At 45.9% G+C, this 10582-nt stretch overlaps 1 protein-coding gene and 1 non-coding gene across 2 annotated transcripts; both read right to left on the bottom strand.

Moving 5' to 3' along the window:
* Positions 1-914: 914 nt before the first annotated feature.
* rangap1b (Ran GTPase activating protein 1b) lies at positions 915-9292 on the bottom strand. Its single transcript, XM_036538750.1, has 13 exons — positions 9220-9292; positions 7790-7908; positions 7428-7555; positions 6859-6918; positions 6157-6336; positions 5569-5703; positions 4658-4816; positions 4266-4379; positions 4049-4148; positions 3719-3803; positions 3229-3394; positions 2844-2923; positions 915-1145 (listed from the first exon to the last, which is right to left on the bottom strand). The coding sequence occupies exons 2-13, from the start codon at positions 7899-7901 to the stop codon at positions 1061-1063; spliced, it is 1404 nt and encodes a 467-aa protein (XP_036394643.1). The 5' UTR covers positions 7902-7908; positions 9220-9292; the 3' UTR covers positions 915-1060.
* Positions 9293-10437: 1145 nt separating this feature from the next.
* trnar-ccu lies at positions 10438-10510 on the bottom strand. The gene has a single exon. It is a non-coding gene; the product is annotated as a tRNA-Arg (tRNA).
* Between the last annotated feature and the right edge of the window lie 72 nt (positions 10511-10582).

The raw sequence follows: 10582 nt of genomic DNA on the forward strand, positions 1-10582 counted from the left end.
GCACCCATGAAAAGACGAATGTCCTTAAAAAGAATATAAAGAGGAAATTTTACATAAGCACCTATACCAGCATCAATCAGAACAGCCCTCAGAAAGAATCCAGTATGTCCAGGATAGCAGTGACCCAGGCCTCTCAAATTCTAACCACCCTGGATTTGAATTCAAAGGAAGACAAAACAACCGTTCCTTGAAAAAGACACTTTATCCATTTCAGTCCAGAACTAGCAATGTGAAGATGGGAAAACATGATACAAATGATAATACAGTACATGTTTTATCAATGCCAGTTAAGAGTGCAAATGTCTAAAATCCATGCTGAACATTAACTTCCCTTTCTGCCCAATGTCCTTCATTTGAGTCCTGAGTTGTCTGGTTTTAAAACTGTAGCTGTAGTTCTACAGTGTTCAGCAGAACCACCTTCATTGCTTTTTTACATATGAGCCAATTTATCTTCACAACAGGGATCTCTGAATCGCCACAGAAACTGCGTAATGACCTATATTCAGTACAGTTTGTATATTTTAGAGAATCTGGGTTATGTTCTCTGCATTTCAGTGCTACAGAGACCCTCAAGTGCACTCCATGCAGTGCACATCCCTCCAGACAAAAGCATCAGGCAAATCTGCAGACCAGCCATTTTCATTCCTGTTTATCACTCATTTTTTTACACAGAAATACCATTAACAATCACTTTAAATGAATGGGCACTTTCTTTTTTTTCCCTTTTTTCCCTTTATATAGAAAAGATTTAAAAAGTCATTGGAGAGAAAGGAACCCGGACTGGGTGTGGACGTGCAGCAAACATCTCTTCAGTCCATTCTGTTTTTTGCCGGGGGCCTCTTGACAATTTCGCAAAATTTCAGTAATGCTGAGTGGCAGAGACAGTTCCCATGTGGGAAGCTCCCTGCGTGTGTTGGGGGGGGGGGGGGGTCTGGTGAGTCCGTTTACGGATGCGGGGGCACGTTTGTCCTGAGAAGCTGGCAGCAAAGTGCGTGTCCCCCCCAGGCGCTGCTGTGTGGCACTTGCTCTGGGAGTGCTGGGGTGCGGAGCTGGTGGGGGCTCAGCATTCAGGGCTGATCCGCCTCTCCAGGTTGGACTGGAGGCTGCTTCTGGGACTGATGCAGGAATCCACAGCCTTGCTGTGCCTGCAGGCCACACACACACACACACACACACACACACACACACACACACACACACACACACACACACACACACACACACACACACACACACACACACACACACACACACACACACACACACACACACAAATTAAAAACTGCAACAAAGCTGACTGCTGTGGTAGGACACCATTCTGCGAGTTTGCCAAATGAAACACCTGATTCACAGAAATGCTTGTTTTCGTGCTCTGGATTCATAATGCTTTCATGTCATGACTGGCCTGTCTAGCTGCTTGCTTTCAGTCTCACACTGCCATACCATGATGACAGGGCACTTTTCACCCCCATAACCAGCACTAGGGAATCAATGCAATGAAAACCACAGCAAGGTAGATCTGTCATATAGTGAACTGTAGACCATGCAAGATGAAAGAAAATGTTTCATGCACATATAATTCAAACATGGGGCTCCAAGCTATGGCTTGGAGTAATGCAAAATGCTATAAATTACACCTTAAAAAAGGGAAGTTTCATTCAAATAATTTAACAAAAATAAAGATGGGCATGCTGAAAACAAGTCTGATGTTTGCAGTAGCAGGGATAAAGAAATGTAGCCAAGGTACATTAACTTCATTAACCTTCTGAAAGAATTGATTGGTGACAAAGGGTTAATATGCCACAAAGATGATCAGGCAGATGTCAGCTTATGTTGCTTGCTACTTAGCTTGATACGATTAGCAAGTTAACAAGCTAATTTGGAGCAATTCACCCAGTCTTTCATCTTTTGAGGGTAGGTCACTGTTTTGATCATTGTAAGCCTGAACTTTGGCATCACTTGTTACAGCAGTTATGCTGCATGAACAAATAGAAATGTCACACTTAAATTTGTCACAAAATAAGCATTCCCAAGGGAGTTTTGATAATACTTCCTTCTGCACCAGAAAAAATCAATGCATTCTTTCTGAAGACCAAAATGCATTGCTTACTTAGAAACAGGAACAGATTAAAGAATCTGAAACAGGAACTTCATAGCAAAATGCCACTTTCCTTGACAGACAAATGCTTAGGAAGTTGTTTGCAGTCCTAACATCTACAGTAAGGATAATGGCTTTACTTCATTAAACAATCTGACTAATCACTACCATTCAAATACAGACTTTCATGTACATCAGGGATGGAAGAAACAGTGACACGCTCCATTGACCAGTTTCAAAAGTTAAGGATCAATTAATCTCCATCTTGCCTGTGCACATATAGCGAGAGATATTAAATACTGCGGTGATGCAGACTCACCAGATGAATGAAAATAAGGGAGTGAACAGACTGAACTTTAGCACTTGGAAGCATTTTATCCCCCCCCCCCCCTCTCTTGCTGTCCTTCTCGCTTGGACTGACTACAGAGCAAGCTAATTAGTGCATCTCCGCTTCAGCTCAGCTCCTGGCTCTCACCCCTGAAGGTCTACATAAGCACACGCTCCCTGTAAAACTTCTGCATGTCTAGGGCAGTTTTCCCCAAATAACTAGTGACCCACCAGTCTCACAAATTAGAGGCCATTTGATCCAAAGGAGCCACATTCAGTCTCTCACATGGCAGGGAGGGGCAGACCTCCAGTAAGTAGCAGGCCAAGTGAGCATGCTCCCCAGAGAAATATCCACACACACACACACACACACACACACGCGCGCGCACACACACGCGCACACTTCTCCCGCTCTTACCGGGACACGTAGTCGTGGTCCTGGGGGAAGTAGTCCTGCTGCACAGGCACCAAGCGCACTGTCGTCACCCTATCCTCATCCTTACAGAGCGGGGAGAGAGGGCATTAGTGTTAAAGGCTACAGTGCTGCACACTACTGCAGAAAGGGAGAGGGAGTGAAAGTTCCACGATGGAGGCCTGAGTCGGATTGAGGAACAGAGATAAGGACAAGCTGCCGGAGGGTAAACGCATTTACCCCCAGAGACCTGCATTTCATCAAATAGTGAAATTTCACACAGCACATGGATCCGATTCTGTAAAACCACCGTCAATGAACAACATACTAGACATACTAGAGCATGTAAACATTTCCCCATTTTCTCTCTGCAGCAGACGGCTCAACATACTGTGCTCTCTGGCTTCTCTCTGGGGCTCTCCTCTCCCTCACTGTCCTGTTCAGTCCCCTTCACTCCATTCTGTTGTTGTTGTTCTTCTTCTTCTTCCTCCTCCTCCTCCTCCTCCTCTTCACTGTCACTGTCCTCTTCATCATCCTCCAGCTCTCCCTCATCATCACTGCAGAGAGAGAGAGAGAGAGAGAGAGAGAGAGAGAGAGAGAGTGTGAGAGAGAGAGAGAGTGAGAGTGAGAGAGAGAGAGAGAGAGAGAGAGAGAGAGAGAGATGTAAGTAACGGCACATAACAGGAAGTCTAAATCAAGCCTTTCCTGTTTATCATGTCAGAAAAGCAGCCACACTCCGTGACAGACAACACAGCAGGCTGCCATAAAGTCAGGGTGACAACTCTATATTAGACCTCTCCTGTTCAGTCTCTTTTATTCCTGTGGTGCAAAAGCTCATTAACTGCAGTCTTCCTCCAGCAGGTGAGCGAGATGGTGGTTACCTGAGTGACCCCAGCACGTCCCCCATGTTCATGCTGTCCATGGCTTCCTTCAGGGCTTCACAGCCCTCCTCCCCCAGACAGTTACCTAAACACACAGGGTTACATGCATAACCTCACAGCAATACACATCTAGCAACCTTGCTATTGGCTAACAAGCAGTCTTTCAACAGGGATTTTCAGTCTAAGACCCACTCTAAAGCAACCTGATGCCCTCATTCAGAAGCAGATTGGGGTTTGAGTAAAGAGCAGAAGACCCCACTGTGCATGGTTAGGTTATTACCAGGTCTGACTCTTGTGTCAGTGCGACAGTGTGTGCATTTGGGTTTTTACCATTGAGGTTGAGCGTCTCCAGATGCGGTTTGTCCTGCACGGACCGTGCCACTACCAGAGCCGCCGCCTCCGTTATCTCCCCATAGGACAGGTTCAGCTCCTGCACAGACCAATCAGACACTGCTCAATCAAACACGACATCCAGTGCCTCTCACCCGCAGACTGAAACAAACATTCGGAGGGTCAGCTGAAGATGGCCGTTTGCAAGTCATGTTACCTTGAGGATGGGCAGCCCCTCCCTCAGGGTCTCGGCGATGGCAACGGCGCCCTCAGAACGCACCAGGCAGTCCCCGAAATTGATCTCCTGGACATTGCGAAGTTCCTTCATGGCCTGGGAGGGACAGAGAGGGGCAGTGGGGTGAACAGGGGGCAAGTGCATCCACAAGTGATAACTGCAGACAGACTACATTCAGGTGCAGTGGGCAGCAGTGACGTTTTACTGTGACATAGGCAAAACCATTGCCATAGCTGCAGGAAGTCTGTGTGCGAGTGGTAGCCTGGCTCCACTCCTAGTGAAGGAAACCACAGCTCTGACGGCTCTATCGGTAAGGCTGAGTAACGGTGCGAACATGGTGCCCGCCGCGAATGCAGTGCTGCTGGGTGCAGTACCTTGGCCATAGCTATGGCGCCCCGCTTGGTGAAGGTGTTGTCGTTGAGGTTGATGACACGCAGGTGTGGGTTGTGCCGCACGGCGGAGGCCAGCGCTGTCACTCCGGGATGGTTTATCCCGTTCTGGGGCATGTGGACCTCCTCCAGGCTGCCCATCAGCTGTGGGAGAGAGCAGCACCCAAGCAATCAAGTTATACAAACAAGCATAGGTGCATGTTCACTTACAATACAGACCTAACCTTCAACCCCTATCTGCCCACATTTACTCATTATCACACCTGCCATTCAGAAAGGCCTGACATGGCTAGAGTTTACAGTACATTCTAAGCATTGCTAGACTGTGGAGCACAACTTAAAGGCAATGGTAGTATACTTGGCGTCCGTTGCCTAGTCGGATCGGTCAAGTTAACTTGTGGCAGGGCTTGAATAGTGTTATGCTCACACTCACTGGTCTGGGAATGCTGTTAGCCTGGTCTGACACTGTTGCTCATTCAACTTGAACGGATACGCTTATGTTCTATTGTGCTGGAAGTCGCTCTGGATTACAGCATCTGCTGAATGAATGTAGTGTAATGTGGACAATGCTCAGGGTTTGCAGACAGACAGAATGGCACACCCTGCCTAACAGCTGTGGGTTCGGTCCAATAACAGTCCGGAGGAAATGAGAAAGCATGCGCGTATGGGGATGGAATTTGTACACCAAACGCAAAGCAGTTAGAGCCATTCCAGTTCTTGCCACAGACACGTCAGACTGCTCTGACCAGCAGCTTCCATCAGTATCTGGTAGAGCCTGGAATGGGAGAGCTATTTCCACCCCTGGTGTCAGTGTGTGCCCGCCTGTGGTGTCATTCAATTTTGCAGCGTGTGTGTGTGTGTGTGTATTATTCTGCCCACTCATCTGCAACCAGCACCTTGAAGGCCTGGGCGAGTGCTGTGGCTCCCTCGTTCTCCAGCCGATTCCTGCCAGCAACAAATACCCTCAGCTTCAGGGGGGAACCCAGCGCACTGGACTGCGTATGGCACTCTGTCAAAGCTGCAGCAAGGATCTGCAAGTAGAGACACGCACGCACGCACGCACGCACGCACGCACGCACGCACGCACGCACGCACGCACGCACGCACGCACACACACACACGTCACCTGATATAAACCCCTGTATACCAAATCCCTGAGGAGCAAGTGACCACCTGACAGCTGAACTTGGACTAAAGTTACACACAACTCATATATACTCATATACATTTCCTATAAATGGTGGCAAACAGTCACAGACAGTGAAAGCTCAAATGAAAGCATCTGAGTAAGTGATCAGACTACAAAATAGCAAAAACGATACCATTGCACAGGGATATATTCATGACTATACGGGCTGCTATCAGGAAAGAGTAACCGTTTATGGAGAGATGTCATCTGTGAGAGACACAACACTCAATGCACAGGGTCATTTCAGTGTACGCCAGCATCTTTCCCACATCATGCCTGTCCTCCCCAGACTCACCTTTCCCCCTCCAATGCCCATTCCACAGTTGTTCAGCCGCAGTTCTCGCAAAGTGTGACAGGAGGCGCTTTTGAGCAGTGTCTCAATGCCCTTCACCCCATCTGGCCCAAAGGCATTGTCACTCAGATCCAGCTCCGTCAGTCGAGCCCCGGCTGTCATCAGAGCACTGCCCAAGGACATCTGAAAGAGGAGGAGGAAGAGAGGGTTAAAAATGTGATCACAAGAATAAAACCAAGTCTAACTGACATGTGTTGCTCAATGCCAGAAACTTATATCTCATTAAAGATAATCACAGGTGACGGAAATGTAAAACATTTTAATTTAACAATTTTACTTAACACAGATTAGTGGCAATTTTCAAAATGCAATAGCGTTGTAGAGACAAACTCCTAATAGGCGGACTAAGTGGGCATAGGGCAACTAACTGGGCAATTTTATATACCAAGTCAATTGATTTTAAAGGTGAAATGGGAGTGTTGATTTCAAGCACAGATATACAAAAGACCTTTCAGGTAAATCACTTCACATATTCACACACTCAGCAACAATATCTTACAAGTAGCAAATTACAAGAAAATATAGTTCACAGATATGAAGCCATGCGATTCCCCTTTAACCATTACATTACAGAAACAACTACAGTTACATAATCACATATGCAGTTACATGATTACTCTCCAGTAGAGGGCAGCGGTGACTCACCAAAGCTGGAGGGATCTCAGAACGCAGCCGACCTGTGAACATGTCGCTCCAGTAGCAGCGCTGAGAGAGAGAGAGAGAGAGAGAGAGAGAGAGAGAGAGTGAAAGATGGTCAGAGAAGTTCATGTGGTCACTGTGAAAGTACAGCATATCAGACATTTAAGACTTCAATGCATATTAAAAAATGACTGTCCTGTCAGATCAAAAGCCAGATGGTACAACCTCAGTGGCTGAATTCTGAGTTCCTTTAATAACAGGTAAAAACTTCCTACACACGTAGCTCCACAGTACTCCATAGCCAACACCCTCTAAACCATGGGTGTACAAAACCTCTCCTGGAGGGCCACTTGTCCTGCATGTTTTAGATCTCTCCCTGCTCCAACACAACTGATTTAAATGATCAACTCGTTATGAACTCCAGAGGCTGCTTAATAACAAACTGATCATTTGAATCAGCTGTGTTGGAGCGGGGAGAGATCTAAAACATGCAGAACAAGTGGCCCTCCAGGAGAGGTTTGGACACCCCTGCTCTAAACTGTCTAACACCATCCCCCTGGGCCCGGGCCTGGTACCTGCAGCCGGCTCTTGCCCTCCAGAGCCTTGGCAATGGCCTCTGCCGCCTCCACCCCAACCGTGTTGCCCTCCAGCCGCAGGGCCTGCAGATCACGGAACTCCTCGATGTCCCGCACCAGCTGCTCCGCTGAACAGAGAGGCAGGGACACCTCAAACCTCGGAACCTCTCTGCTCTGCGTGTCAGCCTTCGGCGCGTCTCAGAACGACGCCGTGCTGATTTTATATGATGTTGTAACACATGCACACCTGCCTGGAACTGTACATGACATGGGTGTCCTGCACATGTGGGTTTGTGTGTTTAAGTGCGTGCATATGTAGGTATGATTATGCACACTCCCGTGTGCGAGAGGTGTATTCTCACCAGACTGCGCGCTGTCCAGTTTGAGTCCCCGACCCTTGTAGCTCAGCTCACTGTCCCCCACATGAGTCTTGGCCAGTGATTCGGCCAGCTGCGAAACATCGTCTGAGGCCATGAGTTACCTACAAGTTACAGAAAAATTAAATATTGCATTAATATTAATTTATATACAGTCCCTGCAACACACAAATGCATACACTGTACTTCAGCTCTAAGTCAGAAACACAGATAAAACTCTTTGCTGTTACAGAAAATGTGCATTGTTAGTGTGCACTTTCCGGCTAAACACGGACTGCGTGATGATGCACTTTTCACCAGCAATGCAACGCACAAAGCGATTAAGCAACGTCAACTGTAATGAGGAACGCATCTACTAATTTACACAGAGAAAAGTATACATCACATTAACATATTGTGTGTAAATCGCAGTCACCACACAGAAACTTTGCGTGGGCCTTTTTTTTAAAGCGGTTGCACTGATTTTTATACAATACGAATCGGCTGTTATGTAAGTGGGATAAATGGACAGGTCGACAGAACCAGAATATTTAAAAGTACGTGGATCTGCATCCAATTTTTCCAAAAATTACCCCATCCTAAAGTTAACTAGCTTGGCCAAATTAGCTACGCCTACAATAAAAAACAGGGCTCGACTCTCGGTACACCTGCTCACTTTTTTGCACCTGCTCCAAATATCCTCAAGCTCGCACCGTAGACGCATCGCAGTCAACAGGCAGAATCGTGTAAGACGCTTGCGGAGTATTAGAAATTAGACGAAACGCAGGGGAAAGTGTGCCTGCGAAGTCCGCTAGCTGGCTAGCTAGGTCAGCCAAAGGGACATCACAGGCAATCGGCGTAGAACCGTGGACACGAGTACAACACGTGAGTGAAGGGTTTTAAAAGTGCAGCTGTGTAGCTGTTTTTTTTTGCCTCATCTAATCGTGAAAATTTGAAATCGCTACAGGGTGAACACTCACTAGCTATTTCATACTGAATAGTAACATTAAGATCATCCTGGGAAAAGAATATGCTTATTTGGTTAAATACTGAAGGCTAGCTACCTAAGCTCGCTAGTAAGTAAGCTAACGTTAACCAGTTAGCCTAGGTATCAAACTAGTTAGCACACACTGAGTTGAAAATATAACCTTAATTAAACTGAACAGCAGGCTACCTGCAGGAGAACTACCATTTTTGCTACTATTACCTAGCTTATTAGCCATTTTTATTATTTTAAATGTACGCACATAACCTGAGTGGCCTCAAAACTGGGGTGGAGGCGTTCTCGTTTACTTCCGCTCCTAATACTAGGTAGTTTGCTAAATATTAAGAAGAGAAAGAGACTTGACCGTGACGGCTAATCAGAGTCGCATTTTCAATTTTAGCTTGTTAGTCGTCAAACAAGCGAGACCAGTTGTCGGGAGACGGATAGTTACCAGAAGCTGTAGGTAGCGTTGCCCGCGGTTCTTTCCGAACAATCCCCACTCCTTTCTTGACACACACGCCGCCTCCCGCTCGTTTCACGGAGTTGTGACGTTTACTAGTTTGAACCCCAGCCTTAGAGGATGATGGGTGTTGTAGTTCTATTTTATGTTTGGCTTCGCTCTATCATGGAACGTAGAGATGCGAAGTGTGGAGGTGTTTTGTTCTTTTCTTTCATTGTGCAGTTTCATAACATGTTCAGGACATTCACCCATTTGTGATACAGCTTTTTTTTCCCCACAAAGGAAAATGCTACGCGACGAAGACGCACATAAGCTGTAAACATAAGAACTACTCCAAAGCTCAGTTTTGCAGGCATATTTGACACTTTTTCACCAGCCGTGTTTAGAGTGACACAAGCACCCCAATGGAAAGATGCGCGGACATGACGTCTGTGGGATAATCTATATGCAGCAGCATACTTGAACTTTCATAGCTTGCTAGATGCAGCCTTCACCAAAATTTAATTTGACAAATATGCTTAGTGTTACCTTATTATAATTATTTTCAGACCAACTGGGAACTATTGTCAAACACACACGAGACATATTGAAATACCTCTACACCTAATTCAGGTACACACTGCAGTGAGAGCTATTAGTAAAACAGACTGGGTGTGTGCTAATTCACACCTCTTAGCCCTAGCTTTAATGCATGTAAGAGGAGTCTACAGGCATATACGTGGACAAGGTGCACACAGTAAAATCATAACGCAGCTGCCTGTGTTACACATACACACACGAGCAATGGCTACCTTATTGTCTGTCATAAAATTACTTTATCAATCAGGGTCTTTCGCCACAAAAATGAAGAGTCTCTGTTATTGGCATTTAAAAGATTTCAGATTCACAGATGCAGTTTTCCATTTGATTTAATTTTAATGTTAGCCTATGCAATGAGTACAATTTAGTCAGAGCAAAAAAGTTGCTAGTTTTACCATATTACATGAGATTATTGGCATTTAGCAGACGCTCTTATCCAGAACGACTTATATAGTTTACTTTTTTTTTTACATGAAACCCATTTATTGTATATAGCAGGAGGTTTACTGAAGCAATTGTGGATTAAGTACCTTGCCTAAGGGTACAACTGCAGTGCACCAGTGGGAAATGGAACTGGCAATGTTTTAGTTACGAGGCCACAATGCTACACTGCCGCCACAAAATACCAATCACCCCAGATGGGACTCGAACCCACAATCCCTGGCTTAGGAGGCCAGTGCCTTATCCATTAGGCCACTGGGGCTTTCGCGGTTTTTCATGATGAAAAAATCATACGCAATGTTATATTCTAAATTTATTATTTCGAAGAACCTAA

Source organism: Megalops cyprinoides, chromosome 1 (assembly GCF_013368585.1).
Source record: "Megalops cyprinoides isolate fMegCyp1 chromosome 1, fMegCyp1.pri, whole genome shotgun sequence".
NCBI classification, from domain to species: domain Eukaryota; kingdom Metazoa; phylum Chordata; class Actinopteri; order Elopiformes; family Megalopidae; genus Megalops; species Megalops cyprinoides.